This window comes from Lithobates pipiens, unplaced genomic scaffold (assembly GCF_037356315.1).
Source record: "Lithobates pipiens isolate NorthernLeopardFrog02 unplaced genomic scaffold, aLitPip1_a1.2 Scaffold_19, whole genome shotgun sequence".
NCBI classification, from domain to species: Eukaryota; Metazoa; Chordata; class Amphibia; order Anura; family Ranidae; genus Lithobates; species Lithobates pipiens.
Genome location: NW_027507764.1, coordinates 379,654,837 through 379,681,120, shown reverse-complemented (window position 1 = coordinate 379,681,120; position 26,284 = coordinate 379,654,837). Strand labels below are relative to the sequence as shown.

The following is a 26,284-nucleotide window of genomic DNA, read 5'->3' as shown; positions in this document are numbered from 1 at the left end:
AAAAAGTGGTCACCTTATTGTGTGAGAAGACACCAATCAGGTAGACACCAAACAGGTCCAGAAGGTTAAAATAACACGTTAGATCTCCTAAGGGAAATATGCATAAGATCAAAAAAAATTTCTAATGATCTCTAATATTCTTCTGTTATACAATATGTTGGTTGTCAAATTGTGAAAATGTATTATATGGCAATAAGGATGTATTTAGGATAGTTGGCATTAAGTGTGTGCTCACTGAAACATAATAAAATACTCCAGAGCACCTACCAACACATTCCCTCAGATCCTTTGATTAGATGTAAATAGATTTGAAAAACTCTTTCCTTGAACTGCAAAAAACTGTTGCATTTGGCAGCTCTCACATGGCACCAGAACTACTGAAGATACTGCAAGTCACTTACTCTGCAAGTGAATTGGACATCTACATGGGCAATCTTTACTCCATGCATAACTTTTTGTTTAGTTTTAGACAGAACTGAGAGGGATTAGAAGACCAGGTTTTTATTGATACCTGTGGCTCTGTTAGGGAGAGTTACCCTCTCTATTTTTCCTGTCATTTAAAGTGTTAGTAAAAAAAATATATCAAATGTTAAGTTGGTTTGGCTATGGGACAGGGAATTATGGGAAATCTCCTCAACGGGACACAGATGGAAAAAAACACTGACAGGGATTAGAACCTCTTCCCCCTTACACCATCCAAAATGAAAAACCTATACTGACTATAGTTCTACTTTAAGTATTTTTTACTTTTAATCTGTCAGATCACCTGAGGCCAGGTGACAGATGCATGCCATTGGGGTCAGGAGTGCAACGCTAAGGTAGTGGACCTTACAGCTGACTGCCGTGGATGGAGCTCTGAGGTGTTCAGGAAAGCAGGTCCTCTGCAGAACCAACACAGATCCCACTGGGAGCTAGAGCATGAGATTCCCCAGGGCGCGGAGTCTAAGAGCCAACAGGTGTTCACCAGAGCCCCAATTGGGGGGGTGGACTTTGCTGCAACTGGCTCCAGGTCGCTGCCCCCAGGGTCTCCCAGCTCAGGCTCATGGTAGGCTACTGGAGAATAGAGAGGAAGCAGCAGACCGGGACAACAAGGGATAGTAAAGAGATAAGCCAAAGGTCAGGGCAACGAGCAGACAGGGGTAGTCAAAGAACCCATCAAAAGGTCAGGGTATGAAGCAGACAAGGATATTCAAGAACAAGCCAAGGATGGTAAACAGAGTCAGACTTAAAGCACACAGGAAGCCAAACACTTAATATTGATCAGCAAGGCTTGGCTGCAGTGCACAGGTTAATATAGTGTTCCCTGTTAGAGGCTGGGGTGGAGCCATGCTTGAGGAAAGATTACTTAAGCAGACAGGTGAACAGGGATTGGTCTCTAAGCTGAACACAACAGAGAGGTAAGCAGACAGACATGAACATTACTGCAGACTCATGACAGTACCTCCCCCCTCTTACGAGGCCTCCCCCTCCCCGCTTGGGCCCAGGCTTGGAGGGAAACCACAGATGAAACCTCCTCAAAAGATGAGGTGCAAAGACATCAGATGCAGTGATCCAAGACCTTTCATCAGGACAAAACCCTTTCCAATGCATGTGGTACTGAAGAATGCCTTTACATAGTTACATAGTAGGTGAGGTTGAAAAAAGACACAAGTCCATCAAGTCCAACCTATGTTTGTGATTATATGTCAGTATTACATTGTATATCCCTGTATGTTGTGGTCGTTTAGGTGCTTATCTAATAGTTTTTTGAAACTCCCTTCTGTGAAAAAGTGTTATCCTTATTGTTGGGTCACCAGTACGGTAATCATATCCCCTCTCAAGCGTCTCTTCTCCAGAGAGAATAAGTTCAGTGCTTGCAACCTTTACTCAAAATTATTATTCTCCAGACCCTTTATTAGCTTTGTTGCCCTTCTTTGTACTTGCTCTATTTCCAATACATCCTTCCTGAGGACTGGTGCCCAGAACTGGACAGCATACCCCAGGTGTGGCCGGACCAGAGTGTTGTAGAGTGGGAGAACTAATGTTTTACCTCTAGAGCTGATACCTTTTTGATGAATGCCAATATTCTGTTTGGTTTGTTAGCAGCAGCTTGGCATTGCATGCCATTTCTGAGCCTCTGATCATCTACTATGACCCCCAGGTCCTTTTCCATACTAGATTCCCCCATAGGTTCTCCCCCCAGTTTATAGATTGCTTTCATATTTTTGCCACCCAAATGCATTGTTTTACATTTTCTACATTAAACCTAATTTGCCATGTAGTTGCCCAGGCTATTAATTTCTTCAGATCTTTTTGCAAGTTATTGCCTTTCTTAGCTTAGTGTCATCTGCAAATATGGAGATTGAACTGTTTACCCTATCCTCCAGGTCGTTTATGAACAAATTAAATAGGATTGGTTCCAGCACAGAACCCAGGGGGACTCCACTACCCACCACTGACCTTTCCGAGTACCCCCCATTTATCACCACCCTCTGAACTCACCCTTCTAGCCAGTTTTCAATCCATTTACTTGCCCTATGGTCCATGCCAACGGACCTTATTTTGTACAGTAAACATTTATGGGAAACTGTGTCAAATGCTTTTGCAAAATTCAGATACACCACATCTACGGGCCTTCCTTTATCTAGATGGCAACTAGGTACCTCCTCATAGATGTTTAATAGATTGGTTTGGCAAGAACGATGCTTCATGAATCCATGCTGATTACTGCTAATGATACCGTTCTCATTACTAAAATCTTGTATATAGTCCCTTATCATCCCCTCCAAGAGCTTGCATACTATTGATGTTAGGCTAACTGGTCTGTAATTTCCAGGGATGTATTTTGGGCCCTTTTTAAATATTGGTGCTACATTTTCTCCTGGTACCATTCCAGGAGGAACAATGGTCTGGCAATTACTTGATTGAGTTCCCTAAGTACTAAGTATGGTGCAAGCCATCTGTTCCCGATGATTTATTAATGCTAAGTTTCCCCGGTCTAATTGTAATTCTGCCCTCTGTTAATCATGGAGGTGCTTCCTGTGATGTGTCATAAGGATAAACACTGCAGTTCTGGTTACTGAAGGCCCCCCCTGATTCCCTCGTGAAGACTGGGGAGGAAAATAAATTCAATACCTTTGCCATCTCCCAATCCTTTGTAACCAGATGTCCCTCCTCATTCTTTATGGGGCCAATATTGTCCGTCCTCCCTTTTTTACTGTTTACATACCTAAAGAATTTCTTAGGATTTTTTTTTGCTTTCCTCCGCTATGTTTCTTTTGTGTTTTATCTTAGCCGTCCTAATTGCACCCTTACATTTCTTGTTGCATTCTTTATAAAGTCTGAATGCTAATGATGATCCCTCAACCTTGTATTTTTTAAAGGCCTTCTCCTTTGCATTTATATGCATTTTTACATTGGTATTAAGCCATCCTGGACTTTTGTTTGCTCTTTTAAATTTATTACTCAATGGGATGCATTGGCTAATACCCTTATTTAATATGCTGTTAAAGCAAACCCATCTCTCCTCTGTGTTCCTTGTTCCTAAGATTTTATCCCAATGTATGCCTTATAGCAAGGTTCATAGTTTAGAGAAGTTGGATCTTTTGAAATTCAGTGTCTTTGTATTGCCCTTATGTTTTCTATTTGTGTGATTTATACTTAAGCCAATTGACCTGTAATCACTGTTTCCTAAATTGCCCAGTATTTCCACATCCATGATCAGGTCTGTATTGTTCTTCCTGATTCCCTCCCCTAGAATGGTGGCGGCAGCAGCCGAGAGCCGAGCGTTCGTTTGGCCTCGGCTGCTGGCATCGCTGAACCCTGGGACAGGTGCGTGCCCATTTATTAAAAGTCAGCAGCTGCAGTATTTGTAGCTGCTGGCTTTTAATATTTTTTTCCCACAGTGAAATCCCTCTTTAAGCTTGGCATACAGATTATTCTCTCTAAGGCACTGAAGTACAATCCAGCCATGACACAGATCCGCAGATCCTTTACAGATCCACAGATCATTAACCCCTCAGGAAATAAAACAGAACACACGACCAGGATATGAGGCATCTTTTATTTTGCATATGACACTGGGTATGGTAACAGGGACCTGTGACATAGTCATAACTGTGATTCAAGAATTTTTATGTTATGTATCACACCCAGAAATGCAAGCCATAATCTGTATGCACTTTGAACAAAATAAAACTTGTTGAGTCAAACAATCCAGACATGGGTTCTGTGAACAAGCAGATTTGACGAAAAGATGAGAATGTCATCCAGATAGATGACAACAATTGATAAAGCAGATCCCTGAAGACTTTCTTGACAAAGTTTTGGAACACAGCTGAGGCATTACACAAATCAAAAGACATAACCAAGTATTCGTAATGCCCATCTCTAGTGTTAAACATGGTTTTCCATTTGTCCCCTTCCCATATCCGGGACAGATTGTATGCACCTCTGAGATTGAACTTGGTAAAACTGGAGGCACCTTTCAACCTGTTGAATAGCTCAGATATTAAGAGTAAGGGGTATAGATTTTTGATTGTCACAACGTTTAAGCGTTTTTAGTCAATGTAGGTTCTTAAGGTAACATATTTTTTGGCAATGAAAAAATTAACCCTGCTCCCACAGGCAATGAGGATTTCCAGATGAACCCTCTCTCAAGGATCTCAGCGACATACTCTGACATGGCATGGGTCTCTGGGATAGACAGAGGGTATGTATGGCCCCTGGGCAGAGTTTCTCTGGGAACAAGGTCAGTAGCACAGTCAAGGGGCCTGTGAGGAGGAACCATCTCAGCTGATTTTTTGCAGAACACATCCCAGAAATTGTCTATATGCAGCAGGAAGAGCAGAAGATGCAGATACAGTCTCTCATTTGGGACAACCTTGAATAGGCAGGACGAAGAAACAGGAGGAACCCCAAGCCAGTATCTGCCCAGAAGTCCAGTCTATGTGTGGACAATGGAGCTGTAGCCAAGGGAGGCTCAATACGATGGGGGTTGAGGCCTTAGGTAGGATAAGGAAGGATATCCACTCCTGGTGGAGTATCCCTACCAACATCTTAACAAGGAGAGTCTGGAAGTGGATACGGCCCCCTGGAAGAACAGTGACATCAATAGCTGAGACCACCAGTGGCGTGGTAAGGGTGAAAGGGTAAGATTCATGGAAAATGCAGTTCTCCAGTCCATAAAAGTGCCAGCAGCACCAGTGGCATGGTGAGGGGGGAAAGGGTAAGCTTTATGGAAGATGCAGTTCTTCAGTCCATAAAAGTGCCAGCAGCATTGGAATCCAGATATGCCAAGACCGATTGAGGGGAAATGCCTACATAAAGGAAACCCAGAAAGAAGGAGATGAGAACATGATATCACTGGGTCCAATACTCCACCTTCCAGATTTCCCAGACATTTCCCAGACAAAGCGAGCAGGAGTCACGAAAATGACCTTTTCCCCACAATAGAGACACAAGCCCAGAGTTCTATACCTAGCACGTTCCTCAGGGGAAAGCTTGGTCCGTCCCAACTGCACAGGTCCCTCAGCTGGCAGAAGATGCTTCACAGGATGGAGGGAGGGGAGCTCAGACTGGCTAAGGACCAGTGAGTCTGGCGTCTTTTTTCTAGGGCCCTCTCCTGAAAGCGAAGATCGATCTGGTTACACAAGGAGATGACATTGTCCAAACTGGCGGGGATTGTTTTTCCTGCTAATTATCCTTCACTTTGTCAAAGAGGCCATGTAAAAAGGTTGCAACTAAGGCCTCATTATTCCAGCTAAACTCAGCTGTTAGTATATGAAACTGAAGGGCATACTGTCCCAGAGAAAGAGACTCTTGGCCAAGACGTAACTGGCTGAGTCTGATTAGATTCCTGGATCTCGAGTCTGCAGACTATGCCCTGCAATGGATCATCTGTGGATAGTGGCACATCAGCTGGGTCGATGGCTGATCAAACTGTCAGGTTACCTGAGGCCAGGTGACAGATACATGCCATTGGGTTCAGGAGTGCACCGCTAAGGTAGTGGACCTTACGGCTGACTACTGCGGATGAAGCTCTGAGTGGTTCAGGAAAGCAGGTCCTCTGGAGCACCAAAACGGATCCCACTGGGAGCTAGAGCATGAGCTTCCCCAGGGCACAGAGTCTAAGAGCTAGCAGGTGTTCACCAGAGCCCCTAGTGGTGGGGATGGACTTTGCTGCAACTGGCTCCAGGTTGCCACCCCCAGGGTCTCCCAGCTCATGCTTGCAGTAGGCTACTGAAGGATAGAGAGGAAGCAGCAGACCGGGTCAACAAGGGATAATCAGGAGATAAGCCAAAGGTTGGGGCAACGAGCAGACAGGGGTAGTCAGAGAACATGCCAAAGGTCAGGGTATCAAGCAGACAAGGATATTCAAGAACAAGCCAAGGAGGGTAAACAGAATCAGATGTAGAGCACATGGCAAGAAGCAAACAGGAAGCCAAACACACAGTATTAATCAGCAAGGCTGCGCTGCAGTGCACAGGTTAATATAGTGTTCCCTGTTAGAGGCTGGGGTGGAGCCATGCTTGAGGGATGATTACTTAAGCAGACAGGGGAACAGGGGTTGGTCTCTAAGCTGAAGACAACAGAGAGGTAAGCAGACAGACATAAACATTACTGCAGACTCATGTCATAATCCCTTACAGTATATTATACTATTGATTATGTCTGTTTTGTATTCTATTTTGTAGATATTTTTCTTTTTTTCATTCAAACAATATTTAAAATTTGGGGGCAGAGAAGTATTGATGCGCAGTACTATAATGGAAGATCTGGCCAGAACAGGTTAATAGGTGCACTAGGCTCTCAAATGATTAGGTAATAAATATAGTATCGTCCGTCCTAAAAGGTGATATATAAAAACATAAAAGCCAATATGTGTTTGAAGAATAGTGAGGAGCCCTCACAGCTATACCGTAATAGTATTTTGAGTAAAAATCATGTGAATGTTAAGAAAATTTCAATAGTTTAAAACATAATTCCCAATGCGATTTTATAAAGTTAGCAAAGTTGCATAAAGTGGCAGTGCTGGATATAAAGAAGGTCCGCGAAGGTAACTACTACATCATATAGTGATTTAAATAATATATATAAAACAGTCGACAAGCTATATAGTGATTCCCAATGCGATTTGTTCAAACTGACAGAGTCGCATAAAAGTGCCAGTGCTAGACAATAAATAGGTCTCTGAGAATATCTATTACATCCAAATATGAAAATATAATGTACAAAAAACAGTCACTAAATAAAACAATAGTGCAAATAATGGATGACTTGTGACTGAAGAAATCGCATAAAGTGACAAATGCCAAAAAAGGGGGGGGGGTGAATATGTGCAAGTGTCCTATGTGGTAAAGAATAGTATCAGTTAAATACTGTCATCGAACACAACAGAATATTAAATCCAAAGCAAAACAAAAATAGAAATAGAAAAAACATAAAACTAATCTTGGTGTTTAGGGGAAAGAAAAGAACCTTCTAAAAAGTATGTAATCCTAAAAAAAGAGAAGGGGGTGTGCACAAACACGCGTGACAAACACACGTCGGGACGCTACCGGAAATGACGCAATCGAGCTTGAGGCTCGTTTATACCTCATACAAGAAATCTATCTGTTTGTGAGTACCTAATCCGTTTTTATGAATAAATTTCAATATTGTTGAAAAACTATTACACTATGGGGCTCCCTTCCTCCTTATGTGTTTAACCCCTTACATAAACACCCACCGCCGAGGTACCCCCCCACGCTGAAGTACTGCTGAGTGACCACATAAAGAGTCCAGTACGGCAGAATAGGCAGGAGACGCCACCATCCGGGGACATAGGAACAGGACCTCGAGGGATAACGATCACCAGGAACCCTGAGGACATATATATCATATGCTGTTACCTTACAGCTGTAAGGTAAGGGGACACCCATATTCCGATCACACAGGACCACGTGGGATACATTCACCATCACTATTACCACCACCGTTTAAGCTGTTACTTTGTAGTGCACAGATATTCAAAGCACCAGCACTGTATGCAATTGCTTCGTTACATGCGATTTTCGAGATAATCGCTATCGGGTGTCGCACAAGTTGAATGGACATCTTTAACAAAGATTATTGCTCAATTTTCTGTATTTACTAAGTTTTAAAACATTGTGCACACCCCCTTCTCTTTTTTTAGGATTACATACTTTTTAGAAGGTTCTTTTCTTTCCCCTAAACACCAAGATTAGTTTTATGTTTTTTCTATTTCTATTTTTGTTTTGCTTTGGATTTAATATTCTGTTGTGTTCGATGACAGTATTTAACTGATACTATTCTTTACCACATAGGACACTTGCACATATTCACCCCCCCCTCCCCTTTTTTTGGCATTTGTCACTTTATGCGATTTCTTCAGTCACAAGTCATCCATTATTTGCACTATTGTTTTATTTAGTGACTGTTTTTTGTACATTATATTTTCATATTTGGATGTAATAGATATTCTCAGAGACCTATTTATTGTCTAGCACTGGCACTTTTATGCGACTCTGTCAGTTTGAACAAATCGCATTGGGAATCACTATATATCTTGTCGACTGTTTTATATATATTATTTAAATCACTATATGATGTAGTAGTTACCTTCACGGACCTTCTTTATATCCAGCACTGCCACTTTATGCAACTTTGCTAACTTTATAAAATCGCATTGGGAATTATGTTTTAAACTATTGAAATTTTCTTAACATTCACATGATTTTTACTCAAAATACTATTACGGTATAGCTGTGAGGGCTCCTCACTATTCTTCAAACACATATTGGCTTTTATGTTTTTATATAGTACCTTTTAGGACGGACGATACTATATTTATTACCTAATCATTTGAGAGCCTAGTGCACCTATTAACCTGTTCTGGCCAGATCTTCCATTATAGTACTGCGCATCACTACTTCTCTGCCCCCTTTTTTCTTTTATTGGGGTTCTAGTACCCCATCCCAGTGTGTGCAGCGGTACAACAATTAGACTTCTTCCTGATCAGGCGCAGGAATAACTCCTTTTACATTTAATATTTAAAATTTGTTGGGCTTAATCCAAATGCTTTAATAAAAAAATAAAAAAACCTTGCCTCTGTAAGAACTCAGAACATACCAAGGAAAGATCCCTCCCTCTACCTGCTCCCCCAACAGTGATAAGGCAGCAGCGACTGGAGTACTGATCATCCCCAAGGTGGAACCTTCTGTTAAGCTCATAGTTATTGGACATGACTTGGGAAGGCTGGTCTCTGGGGTGATTGTGCGTTCTGGGGCAAGCAAGTGTGCTGTTATGAGAGGCTTAGTCAGATTGCAGAGTGGACTGGACGGAGGTATGTGCTGTGGCGGCTATTGAGTGGAGATAGTAGATTCCGGGGGAAAAGCACAATAACCCTTTCATTTCTAGAAGATCCCTGGTAACTGGACACAATTAACCTTTTCATTGCTGGCAGATGACATCCCAGTTGGAAGTACATGATTAACACGTTCAGATCTGTGTTCAAAGTGTGTGATTAAGCAATTCATTGCCAGAAGATCATTGATGGAAATATCATGCAATTCCACTAGGGATCTGCTAGCAAATAAATGGTTAATCATACACTTCCAAGGGCACCAGGCTCAGAGGGGAGGGCCCCAGGACCAATGGAAAGGGCACCAGGGTGGGGGTCATGGGTGCCCTTCATGTTTTTTTGCACTGGGGCCCTGAAGGTTCTAGTTACGCTTCTGCCATAGAGATTATAACTCTGAATGAGTATCAGGGTCTAACATCACCTGTGATTTGCTGTGTACAGGTATATGTATTTTATGTATATTGTTTTGGCCTGTTGCTCTAAGAAAAACACAAATGAGGATGGAACTGAAAACCAAAAGTACTTTATGAACATAAATATGTATAGCACACCAAGCAGGAATAAATGATTCAGGAAAACTTTCTTCTAAATCTGGGACTGGCATTTTGGGAGCTAGAAATTGGTTATGTGCAAATAAGCAGTAAAATAAATACCTTGATTGTGACACTTTCAGAGACATTTGCCACTGAATTAACAAATTCAGTGTAAACCAAACTTTTATACTATCTGGAGCGCAACACAGAATGTAAAAAGACATCTTTTGCATTTATATTTATTTAGCATTATTTTTCTGATCTATATGCACAGTAGTAAGTTTTTTTTCTTGATCATACATCACGGGACACAGGAGCTCATTACATAGTGGGTTATATAGTCACCTCTGGTGATTGGACACTGGTTAACCCCAATTAAGGAGAATTCCTCCCCTATATAACCCCTCCCATATGGGAGGCACCTCAGTTTTTTCGCCAGTGTCTATGGTGGTTGGTCACGTAAAACATGTGCTATGAAGAAAGCTCTGTGCAGGTCCCTGCGGGGGCCTAAGGGCTACAACAAACCGGATCCATATCTCGGGCCGATATTTGACTCCCAAGATGGTATGGTCATCCGAAGAAAAGAGGTTTGGCCTGTAAGTCCTCTCGATTGGAAGACTGGGCTCTGGGAAAACCAGACTTGGTGTACTGTTTACACAGAGCGCACAAAAGTTTCTGGCAGAGTCTTTTACAAGGTCCAGGTAGGAGGTTCTTCTGAGAAAGAACCCCAGATAAACCTGAAGGTTGGCTAACTCTGCCCGCCGTGATGGGTGAAGGCTGGAATCTGTCTGTTTCAGCAATTCCTGCGGCGAGGACAGGTAAGGGAAGTTAATCCTATATATATATTTATATTTCAGTACACACGCTCAGTGAAGCCTGGTTCTCCAGAGGTCTCACGTCTCCACTGCAGTCCCTGCCACAACAAGGTAATACAGGGGTCCCTCGTAGTCTGGGGGTCCCACGCAGCTCTGATGAGACTCCTTCCCCCCCCCCCCCCTTGGATTCCGTCGGTCCTCATGCATGCGCGCCGAGCGCGCTCCCGGGCTAAGGGAGTGTGGTTGTGAGCCATGCACGTTGGTGTGCACGGCACTGTACTGCGCAGGCGCCAGGCGGCAGTTTTAAAAGCCCAGAGCGTCAGGGGACTGTCAGTGAGAGACACAGGAGCTGTGGGCAGTAAGCATCCCAGGGGATTGGATCCAGACAAACCTTAGACACCTACTCAGTATCAGGTTGTGCAGTATTAATCATATATATGTTATTGTGAGACTTTAAGCACAACAGTGATTGCACTTTGTATTAGTACCTCTGCTTTGTAGCTTAGGACTATGTCTCCTCGTAAGAGGGTCTCAGGGGGAGGTAACAAGGGCACTGGTAAATCACCGCCTAGGTCCAGGGGTTCTAAAAATGCCTGTAAGTTGCCACCCCCCCCTGCAAGACTGGAGACAGCCTCACAGGACGAGTCAGTGCCCCTGTCAGGATTTGCAGCCTCTCCTAATGTCCCAGCCCCGGTATATGTCACTGAGGACTCCCTTAGGGCTACATTGAAGGGTTTTGAAGGGAGAATCATGAATTTTATTTCTGCTTCCCTGAAAGATAGCAGGAAAAGGGGTAGATCCCCTGCCTCTGCTGACATTCTCAGATGACACTTCTGACAATGAGGAGAGATCCCTATCTTGGGACAGAGATCTTGAGCAGTCGGATGAATCAGAGGAAGAGGAGAGAGTCCCCTCCTCCCAGGCACTCAGAAAACAGGTGCAGTATTATACTGAATTGGTGCGTACCACATTTAGAATGCCTGCTGCTGAAGTCGCTACGTCCTCTGTTTCTTCCCTAGGAGTCAGGAAAGTCCCACAGACTGCTTTTTCCTTCCCAATTCATCCCTTAATGGATAAATTGATGTATGAGGATTGGGGACATCCCGATAAACTGTTTACTCCTCCTAAAAGGTTTTCTATGCATTATCCTCTGGAGGAAAGTTACATCAAGAAATGGGGGGTCCCATCTGTCGATGCGGCTGTTTCTTGTGTGAATAAAAACCTGACCTGTCCGTTGGATAATGCTAAGGTATTTAAAGATCCAACTGATAAGAGGTTGGAAACATTATTAAAAGCCTCCTTTTTCATGACTGGCGCTGTAGTGCAACCTACAGTCGCAGCCGTGGGGTTGTGTCAGTTCCTCAAGGAACAGGTTAAGCGGATGCTTGGCCTCCTTTCCAGTGAGGAAGTGGAGAATTATGCAGAAATACCTCAAATTCTGCATTTCATGATTGATGCGATTTTGGATCTCGTTTGTCTCTCCTGTTGGTACACATGCGAAGAGCCCTATGGCTAAAGAATTGGGCAGCTGAGCTGTCATGCAAGAAGCATTTGATTGGGTTCCCGTTTAAAGGGGAACGTCTGTTTGGAGAAGAATTAGACAAATTCATCCAAAAGATTTCAGGGGGTAAATCTACTCCTTCCAGTCAAAAGAGCAAACGTCCGTCATTTAGGCATTCTCTCTCTCCCGGAGCATCAAGCTCTAAGCAGTGGCGACGGCCTTCTCAACCCTCCTCTGCAGGAAAGGCTCAGGGCCGGGCCCAAGGGCAGAAAAAGACTTGGGGGCGGAAGCCTGCCAAGCAGAGCCCAAAAGCTTCCTTGTGAAGGGGCGCCCCCGCTCGGCCGGGTAGGGGGAAGGCTTCGGCAGTTTGTGGAAGCCTGGCGGGAAGAGATCCGAGACAAGTGGGTGATCTCTTCGGTATCTCTGGGCTACAAGCTAGAGTTTCAGGAGATTCCACCTTCTCGCTTTCTAAGGTCAAGGATCCCAGGGATCCAGTAAAGCAAAAACCGCTATTTCTGGCCTTAGATCACTTACTATCCCAAGGGGTGATAGTAGAAGTGGACCCAAAAGAACAGGGTTCAGGGTTTTACTCGAATCTCTTCACCGTTCCGAAGCCAGATGGAAGTGTCAGACCTATCCTGGATCTGAAGGATCTGAACCGGTTTTTACGCATCCGGTCCTTCCGAATGCAGTCAATTCGCACTGTGGTCTCCTCCCTGCAAGGGGGAGAGTCTATGGCATCAATAGACATCAAGGATGCATATCTCCATGTGCCAATTTTTCCCGCACACCAAAGGTATCTAAGGTTCACGGTAGAGCGGCACCATTTTCAATTTGTGGCCTTGCCGTTCGGGCTCGCTATGGCCCCTCGAGTCTTCACAAAGATTCTGTACCCTCTGTTGGCAAACCTAAGAGCTCAGGGTATAGCCGTCATGGCTTATCTAGACGACTTGCTTCTCATGGAGAAAACAGTAGCGTTCCTGAACCACAGTGTTTCCAGAACACTAGAACACCTGGAACGCCTAGGTTGGATTATAAACCTAGAAAAGTCATCCCTACAGCCTGCTACCAGGTTGGAATACCTGGGTATGTTTATCGACACCACTCAGGGCAAGGTGTTTCTTCCAAGGCCAAAAGTCTTGGCCATCGGGGATCTGGTGTGCCTAATTCTGGGCAGGAGATCTTCCCCCATTCGGTTATGCATGAGACTGTTAGGGAAAATTGTCGCCTCCTTCGAGGCCGTTCCATTTGCCCAGTTCCACTCAAAGCCTCTGCAAAGATGCATCCTTGCGGCCTGGAACAGGAAGCCCCAATCCTTGGATCTTCCTATGCGTCTATTCCCAGGGACACACAGGAGTCTCGTCTGGTGGTTACAAACCGAGATTTTGCTGAAAGGCAAAACCTTTCTTCCTCTTCCATGGAAGGTTATTACGACAGATGCCAGCCTGACAGGCTGGGGAGCAGTGTTAGAGGAGACGTGCTCGCAGGGGAAATGGTCTGCGATCGAGAAGCTATTGCCCATAAATGTCTTGGAGATCCGGGCAATTTATATGGCTCTCATAAGGTGGTCTTCCAGACTACGGGGTCTCCCTGTTCGGGTTCAGTCCGACAATGCCACAGCAGTGGCCTATATCAATCACCAGGGCGGTACCAGGAGTCTGGTAGCGCAAAAAGAGGTGAATCGCATACTTGTCTGGGCAGAAAAGCATGTTCCATGTCTTCATTCCAGGAGCCCAAAGCCCGGTATAAATCCAAGGGGGATCGGAGATTCGCTGTCCAAGGGCCTCGGCTATGGAATGCTCTACCAATCAACATCCGCCTGGAAGAAAATCACCCGGCTTTTAGGAAAAAACTCAAGACCTTCCTCTTTTAGCAGATGATCAAAGCTCGCCACAGCGCCTAGAGGCGATTCAGTTCGCATTGTGCGCTATACAAGTATTTCATTCATTCATTCATTCAGTGGAAAATTGGCAGGCAGATTTTCTGAGCCGCCAGCAGTTGTGCCCAGGAGAATGGGCTCTGCACTCCGATGTGTTTTTGGACATATGTCGCAGGTGGGGTACTCCAGACAAAGATCTGTTTGCGTCCAGGTTCAACAGAAAACTGGACGAATTCATATCAAGAACAAGAGATACACTTGCTCAGGGGTCAGATGCTCTGACAGTTCCCTGGGATCAGTACAATCTGATTTATGCCTTCCCCCCGTGCCCGCTTCTGTCGCGGTTCCTGGGAAGAGTCAAGAGGGAAACAAAGTCGGTCCTTTTGGTAGCCCCGGCTTGGCCCAGGCGACCATGGTACGCAGAGATCATGAAGTTGGCAGTAGGCAGGCCATGGATCCTCCCTCTCCGGACAGATCTGCTCTCACAGGGTCCAATCTACCATCCTGCTTTACACAGTCTGAATTTGATGGTTTGGCTGCTGAAACCCACATTCTCAGAGACCGTGGGCTTTCAAGGCCAGTCCTTTCTACTCTGGTTAATGCCAGAAAGCCGGCCTCCAGGCTTATTTACTACAAAATCTGGAGGGCATATGTTTCCTGGTGTGAACTCAGGGAATGGCATCCTAGAAAGTATGTCATTAGCAGGATCTTGGCCTTTCTCCAGTCAGGCCTAGAAATGAATTTGGCCGTAAGCACTATCAAGGTGCAGATTTCGGCCTTGTCAGTATTTTTTCAGAAGCCACTTGCATCGCATTCCCTGGTGTGGGCTTTCATCCAGGGGGCTATGCGGATAAGGCCGCCAGTCAAACCTCCGGTATGCCCATGGGATCTAAATTTGGTTCTCTCGGCTTTGCAGGGGCAACCTTTTGAACCTTTGCATCTGGCTTCATTAGTTCTTTTGACCAAAAATTTGTTTTTTTGGTAACCATTTCCACGGCTAGAAGAGTGTCAGAACTACCAGCTCTCTCCAGCAAAGAGCCGTATCTAATTGTTCATAAGGACCGGGTGGTCATGCGCCCCAACAGGTCCTTTCTACCTAAGGTGGTTTCGGGATTCCATTTGAATCAAGATGTAATCCTACCATCCTTTTTTCCAGACCCACAGTCCGCAGAAGAAGAATCTTTGCACATTTTGGATGTGGTTAGGGCAATCAGTATCTATCTTCAAGCAATCGCTCAGATAAGGAAAACTGATTGCTTATTTATTTTGCCAGAAGGCCCTAGGAAGGGCCAGGTGGCATCAAAATCCACTCTTTTAAGGTGGATTAGACCGATTATTTCTCAGGCCTATAGTGTTAGAGGGAAATCCCTCCTTTTCAAGTGAAAGCGCACTCTACTAGGGCTGTAAGTGCTTCTTGGGCAGTGCATCACCAGGCCTCCCTGGCTCAGATCTGTAAGGCTGCAACTTGATCATCAGTCCACACATTCACCAGATTCTATCAGGTGGATGTCAGAGGGCAAGAGGATATCGCCTTTGGGCGCAGTGTACTGCAGGCTGCAGTTTAGGTCCTCCGACCCATGGCGGTCTATAATTATGATCTGTGTCTCCCTCCCCTCAATCTGAGCATTGCTTTGAGACATCCCACTATGTAATGAGCTCCTGTGTCCCGTGATGTATGATCAAGAAAATAGGATTTTTATATACAGCTTACCTGTAAAATCCTTTTCTTGAGAGTACATCATGGGACACAGGGCTCCCGCCCCTCTTGGGTTTTACGTGGTTTCCTATTGCTTTGCTACAAAACTGAGGTGCCTCCCATATGGGAGGGGTTATATAGGGGAGGAATTCTCCTTAATTGGGGTTAACCAATGTCCAATCACCAGAGGTGACTATATAACCCACTATGTAATGAGCTCCTGTGTCCCGTGATGTCCTCTCAAGAAAAGGATTTTACAGGTAAGCTGTATATAAAAATCGTATTTTTCTTTCCACTGTGGCGTGTATTACTCCTTAATAGGTTGTTGCAAATCCCCTTTACAATGTTGTCTGAATTTGATAAGCAGCAAGATAACTGAAAAGAAAAGTTGAACATGAAGTCCACAGATGACAAATTACACAAACACTGAAAACACTGAGACAAAACACTTTTAAGGTGCACACTTAAATAGAAGCATGATAACATGTTTACAGAATATGTAATGACATTAGATTAACTGTGTAAAAATGGCATCAGCTCGCTAAATATCCACATTCTTTTACTTTCACAGATGATGCAGTACTTAGGCCCTCTGATTGTAACCTCAGCAGAAATTCACAAGCAATTTAACACAAGATCATGGCAAAAACATACAGAAGCTTGGGATTATATATTTTCAACAGGTATTTATTCATCAGAATTTGCACATGGACTAACACGTGATTGTAGGTATCTTTTTTTTAAATGTGCCTGTTAGGCCGCGTACACACGGGCGGACTGTTCGCCCAACCTTGTCCGCTGAACAGTGTTTGGGCGGACAGTCCGCTCGTGTGTGGGCTTTCAGCGGACAGTTTGAGCGGAAAGTTGGACGGACAAAGTCTTTCGGAAATTCCGAAAAACTGTCCGCTGAAACTGTGTTTGAGCGAACAGTCCGCCCGTGTGTGGGCTTGTCCGCTGTACTTTCGAAATGAGCGGACTGTTCCCGCTCGGAAAGTCCGCCCATTTCGAGCGCGTGTACAGGTAGGCGGGGCCCGCGAAGGAGACGTCGCGGGCTCCGCCGCCTGGAATGGGCTTAAAGGGGAACCCCAACGCCGAAAAAAATCGGTGTGGGGGTTCCCCCAAAGTCCACACCAGACCCTTGTCCGAGCACGCTACCCGGCCGGCCAGGAAAGGGGGGCGAGCGAGCGCGCCCCCCCTCCTGAGCCGTACCAGGCCGCGTGCCCTCAACATGGGGGGTGCCTTGGGGAAGGGGGGGGCCGCGCGGCCCCCCCACCCCAAAGCACCTTGTCCCCATGTTGATGAGGACAAGGGCCTCTTCCCGACAACCCTGGCCGTTGGTTGTCGGGGTCTGCGGGCGGGGGGCTTATCGGAATCCGGGAGCCCCCTTTAAGAAGGGGGCCCCCGGATACCGGCCCCCCACCCTATGTGAATGAGTATGGGGTACAATGTACCCCTACCCATTCACCTGTGAAATAAAGTACAAAAAAAAACACAACACAGGGAAAAAATATTTTATTGCACAGCTCCGGGGGTCTTCCGTCTTCGGGGGTCTTCTCGCCGGACTCCTCCGCTATCTGTGTGTAGCTCTTTTACTAGCGGAGGAGTCCGGCTTTCTTCCTCCCCGCCGCCGGCCTCTTCTCCCGACTTCGGGGGTCTTGTCCCCCTCTTCGGTTCTTCTGCCGGGCCACCGCGCCTTCTTGTAGCTCTTTTACAGGCGGTGGCCCGGTCTTCTGTCGCCGCTGTCGTCGTCGTCGCCGCCGCCGCCGCCTTCCGTTCTTGTTCTTCTTCTTGTTCTTCTTCTTCTTCTCCTGGAGATGTTGACTCGACGATCTCTCCGGCCGGAATGCCAGAGCCGCGCTGTGCGGTCACTTATATAGTGACAATGGGGCGGTGTCACATGGTATATGTCACATGGGTTGGTCACATGGGTTGATGTCACATGGGGACTATGACATCGTAAGGGGGCGGGGTCACCATGTGACCAACCCATGTGACATATACCATGTGACACCGCCCCATTGTCACTATATAAGTGACCGCACAGCGCGGCTCTGGCATTCCGGCCGGAGAGATCGTCGAGTCAACATCTCCAGGAGAAGAAGAAGAAGAACAAGAAGAAGAACAAGAACGGAAGGCGGCGGCGACGACGACGACAGCGGCGACAGAAGACCGGGCCACCGCCTGTAAAAGAGCTACAAGAAGGCGCGGTGGCCCGGCAGAAGAACCGAAGAGGGGGACAAGACCCCCGAAGTCGGGAGAAGAGGCCGGCGGCGGGGAGGAAGAAAGCCGGACTCCTCCGCTAGTAAAAGAGCTACACACAGATAGCGGAGGAGTCCGGCGACAAGACCCCCGAAGACGGAAGACCCCCGGAGCTGTGCAATAAAATATTTTTTCCCTGTGTTGTGTTTTTTTTTGTACTTTATTTCACAGGTGAATGGGTAGGGGTACATTGTACCCCATACTCATTCACATAGGGTGGGGGGCCGGTATCCGGGGGCCCCCTTCTTAAAGGGGGCTCCCGGATTCCGATAAGCCCCCCGCCCGCAGACCCCGACAACCAACGGCCAGGGTTGTCGGGAAGAGGCCCTTGTCCTCATCAACATGGGGACAAGGTGCTTTGGGGTGGGGGGGCCGCGCGGCCCCCCCTTCCCCAAGGCACCCCCCATGTTGAGGGCACGTGGCCTGGTACGGCTCAGGAGGGGGGGCGTGCTCGCTCGCCCCCCTTTCCTGGCCGGCCGGGTAGCGTGCTCGGACAAGGGTCTGGTGTGGACTTTGGGGGAACCCCCACGCCGATTTTTTTCGGCGTTGGGGTTCCCCTTTAAGCCCATTCCAGGCGGCGTAGCCCGCGACGTCTCCTTCGCGGGCCCCGCCTACCTGTACACGCGCTCGAAATGGGCGGATTTGCCTCCTCCTTACGTGGGCGAGTCCGTTCATTTCAAAAGTTGAGCGAACTGTTTGCCCAACCTTGTTCGTCAAACAGTCCGCTCGTGTGTGGGCAAGTCTGCTCATGCAAATTTTGAGCGGACTGTTTGCCGAAACTGTTTGACGAACAAGGTTGGGCAAACAGTCCGCGCGTGTGTACGCGGCCTTACTTTGTAATTGACAGTAGGGGTGATTTTAGTGCCCAGTCTAAAAGTTAGTTTAGACCGAACACTGACTGTTACATTTAGGCTATTCGGTGTGGATAAATGTAACAGCTTCCGGCTGTCAATGGTTGCTATTGCAGCCACTAAGAATCCCCAGCCATGTAAGCAAATGGGTGGGGAATTGAACCTTACATTATTACCTAAATATGGCCTCATGGCCATATTTGGACAATGATGTCACCACTATCCATGTCTCTTCCTTTATATTACGGGAAGGAAAGGAGAATCAGCGCCAAGGAAATTAATGATTAATTGTGGATTTCAATTATGAATGCTGCTGCTCAATCTAAGTAAATAACTAGTGGATAATCAAAGAAAACAATAACAGCAGTGCAAATCTATGGAAATTTCACAATGAATCAAGAAATTCAGCAATCTAATGATGATGGACTCCTTACAATTAGCACATATGAAACCAATTAACACCTCCCTCCAAATACTATACATTAATTCCAATGTGCGTTTAAATATATAATATACATGTGTTCTATATATGAAAATAAAGTGCAAAAACAGGAACCAATATATATATATATATATATATGTATGTGTGTGTGTGTGTGTGTGTGTCACCAAAATTTTCCTGCGCAACCAAAGGGTTTCTTTGCGCAAAAAACAATTGTTGATCATTAGGGACACCCTCACATCACAAATTCATACGAAAAAGATCATAAAAGAGTGGATGTGTGAATATATTCTCAATCTCAAAGTATATATATATACATATTTTATTTTTAAGTGTCCAACAATTATTCAATCCAAAAAAATTATATATATATATATATATATATCTCCAAATGCATGTGTTCAAAAAAATCGAAAATCCATATATTCAATCCCAAAAAAATATTTATTAAAAAGTAGAAGATGTGATCCAAGAAATAATATACAGTATTCAAACAAAATTATTTGTATTGTATAAAATGTATACAAATATTATGATTTACGGGGTATAATAATGAAGTAAGAAAAAAATGCATTAATTTTAAAGATTCAAATTCACTAAACCCAGATGTGAACTTGTCTAATTTATCCCTCCTTTTTTTTTTTAACCAGCAAAATGTTTTATTGACAAGAGATTCAAATCCAGCCCTGCACAGAGCAATGATTTACTTAACACAATCTCCTCTAATCATCCCCTCACCAAGAAACAGCTATCTGGTCTGTTTACTGAACTGCAGATTGGAGGTGTAGAAACTGTAAGTTTTTTTTATTTTATTTGTCTAAATGTACTATATATGGTCAGGTAATATTGTTGTATAATAATAAAAAAGTGCAGTCAGGCAGGCATAATACAAACGAAAAGTCATTTTTAACAGATTGAATATTTTAGAGAAAATATTGGATAATAATTGGCACAAGTCCATACACATATTGCTATAGCTTGTTCCAAGGCATTACTGCAAATCTCAGTTTTGAGCTACTCAGGAAAAATCTGTTTGTAAAGAAAAATAAATAAATAAGATCTATATATTTTTTTACATTTTAAAACTGGATATTTTAGGAGTTTTATTTATGATTTTTTTTTTTGTTTATTTAATTTCTTGTTGTGTATTTGTGTTTCCAGAAAAAAAACATGTACAAATGGAAAGAGCACCAGATGAAAAGATAAGAGTCTAAAGTAATTTATTAGTTTGCATTAAAAAACAGCCAACATGTTTTAGGGTCAGACAATTCCCCCTTTATCAGGGCTTCAGTTAAAATAAGAACCTTTACCGAGAATAACTACATGTGAGAAATGGTGCTCAGGCTACATGGATCAACGGGGTGGTTTTTCTATGATCTATGCCTCACTGATGGAGAGTTCTGATAAACCTTCTTATGCCTACAGCTAGGAACAGGATACCTCAGTCAGTTGGAAAGTTGACTCCTGGTTCTTGAATTTTCCGAAGTCTTTCAAGGAGATTACAAATGTCTCCCTTAATGAATCAATTGTTAAGATTATTACAAGGTGGTACCATCTTCCCTTATACCTGGCCAAGATTTACCCAGGCACATCCCAGCTATGCTTTAGAGGTTGCGGGTTCTTTCTTCCACATCTGGTGGGAATGTGCTCAACTATGAGGGTTTTGGAACAGGATATTTTGTTTGCTGCGTAAGGTGACAGGTCTGGCTGTTCCAAAAACACTGGAGATGGCATTACTGAATAGTAGACCACTTGACTGTTCCAGATCTCTTCGGACTCTCACTCATTTTATACTCTTGGGTGCCAAAATCATGATAGCTCGATCTTGGATCAGACCCCCATATCTCTTAATTTTCTCAATAGTTTAGTTTACTGCCCACTTGCTTTACAATATGACCTACATTTTATGCTGTTACTATGATTTTACCTATCTAGGCTAAACTTCTTCTATGCTTTTTGAAAGCAACTGATAATTTGATGATATTGTTCTCCTTCTCCTCATGATGCAGTGTGTTTCCAATTGGGGTGTCTGGGGGAGGGGCAATAACCTATTTATTAGATCATTGCAATTTATTGAAATGTGGCCCTAAACCATTAAAATATTTAACTTATATTTGTCAGTCGGTGTAACAGAAGGCATCAATGTTATCTTTTATTTGTGTTCCTGTCTACTCGTTTATGAAAACTCTAATAAAAACATCGAAATATAAAATGAGAACATTTAGCATGAGTTCACACTATTGTGACGTGGGAACCATCGTGATTCCAGTGCCAGTTCCCGCATCACATCTACCCCACAGGCAGTTCACACTGCCCTCTGTGAACTGCTGCAGGTGTCAATACAAAGTTATTGTTATACAGTGCGAACTGTGAATTCAGACAGGAATTGGACCGTATGGGTGTGAACACCCATGCGATCCGATTCCAGTGCATGAAAAAAAAAAAGACCATGCACCTTTTTTGTGTGAATCCAATGCGAGTTCAGCCATACAAACTGTATGGCTGAACTTGCATTGCACAGACATCGCATGTGATTGACACAGCAATGCGGGTGCACATCACATGCAATGTCTGTGTTAGCATATGTGTGAACCCAGGCTGAATGAACTCAAAGTGGGGCTTTCCTGTGTGAATATGTGCAGGGAAGCTAATTGCTCAGGAGAATTTCTGGCCAGCAATACCTGGCAAGTATCAAAATACCTTGACTTCATTTATCTTTTGGTCTGACGCACCTTCCATTCATTCATTTTTTTTCTGGTAGCCTGTTGGGGTACCCACAGGAGGGTAACTTTCTCTTTTCTGAGCAGCCTAACATGAGCCAGTGAGCCCCTCAAATGTTTGTGTACTCTCACTACTTTATATGAACTCGCATCAAAATACCAGAGCCTATTGCGTTTTCTTCATTGTATTCTTTTTTTTACTTTTTTTCTGTACATATGTTCATCATTCCTTTTGTTCTGTGTGCATTTTGGCCATCAGTGTGTATTGTTGATTTTTATTTTATTTTTTTATTCTACTTTTTATTTTTTGTGAAAGAAATAATAAAATAAAGAAATTCCCCATGCATCTAAACTACAATTGAACTGCTGCTTTTGCAGCTTAAAACAATGAATCACAGCGCTGTCCCCTTCTTAGTATACATAAAATGTAAACAGAATTTCAATAATCATAAGTACACATAAATTGTGCTTCAATCATAAAATAATTAAAAGTGTTATGTGCTCAAACAAAACGTCCTTGATAAATTAATTCCTTTCCCTTTGTGCACATTCACCAAATTCATACTGAAAAGTGTTCAATTATTTGTGAGAGAAATCAAAAACACTAGCAAAAGTGAACAAACGTGCTCTTTGCTTCACTTGTGAATCTTACGGATCCACAGTTTCCTCTTTACATCCACTTTATTTGTGCAAATCAGTGCCCCCCCCCCCCCCCCCTCAAGTACCTCTTCATTCACCAGAGGATTTTGACTCTTTAGCTCTACAGCTATAATGCCACGTAAACACGACCGGACTTTCCGGCAGACTAGGTCTGAATGGATTAGTCTGTCGGACAATCCGATCGTGTGTGGGCTAGTCTGATCATTTTCCGTAAAATAAATGTGATGGACCTAGAAATAGAACATGTTTCATATCTATCCGAGGGACTCAATTCTGCCGAACTAAAATCGGGAAAACCATTTGTCTGTGTGCTGGTACGACGGACGCAAAAGAAGCTATTGGCTACTGGCTATTGAACTTCCTTGTTTAGTCCCGCTTATGTCATCACGTTCAAAACGAACAAACTTAGTCTGTTCCTGTGTGGCCAAGTGCGTCCATTCATTTGGAAAGTCCATCGGAACTCTGCCGAAAGTCTGTCTGGAAGACCGTTGGACCTAGTCTGCTGGAAAGTCCGGTCGTGTGTATGTGGCATAAGAATCCTAACAGCTTTGCGTATTCCACATCCCCTCAGGTCATAAGAAATGGTTCTGTCTGTACTCTCCGGCAGCTGCTATTCTTTGTCTCCCACCATCAATACAAAATGCCACCATCAGGGAATTTTTGCTCAATATACATCAAGAACAGAGGAACCCAACATAGCAGAATACCATTTTATAAAAAAAAAAAAAATATGGAAAAATGGTCAAAATGCACTCACTTGCTATACAAGTATCAAAGTAGTATTGAAAACCAAAACCCAGATGTGCAGCCTTGGCGGACTGGATGTGGCGCCACTGGACCCAGAAATATAATAATTCTTAATTTCATTCATCCATAATATCATTAGAGGAACTACTGCACTATTGTAAAATACTGTATGTGTGAACATTATTTTTGCACTGCAACACAAGAAGCAATAATACAATATAAATGGATCTAAGCTTTAGATACAATGTGGCCTAATGTGTTATTGTTTTTTTTTAAATTTAGACAGCAAATTCCCTATTATGGTTAATATACAATTTATCAAGACACGGCGATGTGCAGGAAAAAGTTCTAGATGAAATCCGAGCGGTTCTACCACCAGGCCAGTCACCATCTGCTGATCATTTACAAAAGATGCCATATCTGAAGGCTTGCATTAAAGAATCAATGAGGTTGTTATTATTTTTACAAAATATTACTGTTTATTTTATCATGGTTATCAGTGGTAGTAGTAGTGGTAGTTGCTGAGCAGAGTGATGCAAACAAAAGTGATTTCCTTGAGGAATGAGGGGTCTTTTATTTTATTTTTATTTGTATTTATTCATGTATCTATTTTACAAAAGAAAAGCCCCAGGATAGTCGAATGGAGCTTCCCTGTCCATCAGAAACCTGTTGTACCCATAAAAAAAAACAGCAAAGCCCACTTAAATTTTGCATTCCCCATTAACTATAATATATTTCTTCAAAACAGCTACAATTCACCAAAATGGTGAATTTTATTTTTCAAAATCTTTATATTTCTGCTAACATTTTAGGGAAATTAAATCTTTAATTTTTCCTCATACCTAATAATAGTAGAAGTATTTGTTCCTAGATTACAGGTCCTATATACAGTCTTCCAATTTTTGTTTGAATTGTAAAAAATAATGCTTGATGCCATTAAATATTTTTTTTATTTACACAAGTAACTGACAATCAAATTTCTAATATATTGAGAATATAATGAATTGTTAAAGGCATCAGGGGAGGTTAAAAACAGTATGATGTTTTCCTTCTCTATTTTTTCTTTTGTTAAACCACTGTAGGAGGTCATATTGTTAGCAAGACTGTTAGTTGGGGGAATTAATTTAAATGCCATTTAAATGTTTGGATGTGTTAACCACATCTTTGAACAGGTATAAGTGATTGATAGCCTGTTTTATTAAGGCAACACAAACACAGTAGCTGTGATTTTAAAGTATGTGACCTTCATGCATGCAAAATTTAAGGTCTACCTTACTGCTGACCAAAACATAGCTGCAAAAAAACTCTTTAAAAATAAAAAGGTATAAAAAAAATTAAGATTCTCACTTTGGTCCTAGCTTCCTGGAGGCACGGGTGACATCACTGCACCTCACTGTCCCCTGGGTACTCAAAATCTCATGAAAATGCACACCTGCAATGAGCTGAGGTGAATTTTAATGAGAAAATAATATCCAAGAAAGCAGTTGTGAGGTGTAGGTGGTATCCCTGCACCTCACAACTGCCTCCTTGGATACTATTTTTGATTATGTTTTTTTCCAAATCTATAAATGTTGGGAATAGGATATTTTTTAAATATTTTTTGTAGAATCTCTTTTTTTTAAATAAAGTTTTTTTTGCAGTAAATAGAGTTTTAATGGTGGGGGCAAGCAAAAGCAGACCTAGGATTAAGAATTGTATACCTTATAATTTGGTTATACTACTGTACACTATACACATTGCAATTTTATTTTGGCAATTGACAGCTATGCAAACCCAAGCTTTCAAGGGTATCAGGATGAGGTAAAAACATAAATTCTCTGATCCCTGGGCAGCAATTCTAATTCCAGGGCACTCATGTTACTTACAGTTGATTGTCAAACATTGCAGAATCTGAGAATTCTAGAATATTTTAGTTAAAGAGGAGGTCCGTTAAAAAAAAAAAAAAAAAAAAAAGTCAGCAGCTGCAAACACTGCAGCTGCTGACTTAATAAACACACTCACCTGTCCAGGGCGCCCGCGATGTCGGCCGCCCGAGGCCGACCCGTCCCTCGGCTCTCGGGTCCCGGCGCCGCCATTCGTTGTAAGGGAAACAGGCAGTGGAGCCTGATGGCTTCACTGCCCGTTTCCTACTGCGCATGCGCGAGTCCCGCAGCTACTGCGCATGCGCGAGTCCCGCAGCGCTTTCTGAATGGGACGCGCTGTGTTCTGGAACACACAGTTCCCAGAACACAGCGCGACTCATTACCCAGAAGACGCCGCGACGAAGGGAGAAGACACAAGATCTCCGCGGAGGAGGAAGAGGAAGATTAGGAGAAAGTGCCTAGCAACAGGCATTTCTGGTAAGTAAAAAAAAAAAATTTTTTTTCATTTTTTTTTTTTTATATTTTTTTGTAATTTTTAATATTTTTTCGTTTTCAGGGTGGCCCTCCACTTTAAGTGTCTTAAAAGGTTTTATGGGTCAGTGTTACCATTTGGCAGCTTAAAGCAATACAATTTAAAGGATGAAGTGAAGCCACCCAAACAAAATGATACCACATCCCAAATATTTAATTTACAAAAAGGAAACATGGGGAGAGGTAACTAACCTCAGCGGGACTTTTAACGGTATCAGACATTACATGTAATAAGGAAAATCAGATAGTAATCACTCAAGAAGAGTTTTAAATAAAAAAGATTCATAGAAATGTATTATACAAAAAAATAACAGATTTTGCTAAAACAACACTATCAAAACAGATACAAATCCATACAATACATAGAGATCATTTGGACTGTGTGCATGCAAGGTCCATACGTTCGTACAACTAGACTTGACATGCCTTAGTGCAATATGAAGTC

At 43.4% G+C, this 26,284-nt stretch overlaps 1 protein-coding gene across 1 annotated transcript in view; it reads left to right on the top strand.

The window, feature by feature from the left end:
• The window catches only part of LOC143998074 (1,25-dihydroxyvitamin D(3) 24-hydroxylase, mitochondrial-like), an 89,157-nt gene that overhangs the window by 49,412 nt on the left and 13,461 nt on the right, over positions 1-26,284 (top strand). The window contains exons 7-9 of the mRNA XM_077493833.1: positions 16,339-16,450; positions 19,970-20,112; positions 23,729-23,895. Of these exons, the coding sequence (XP_077349959.1) occupies positions 16,339-16,450; positions 19,970-20,112; positions 23,729-23,895 (422 nt within the window). The remainder of the gene's footprint in view (positions 1-16,338; positions 16,451-19,969; positions 20,113-23,728; positions 23,896-26,284) is intronic.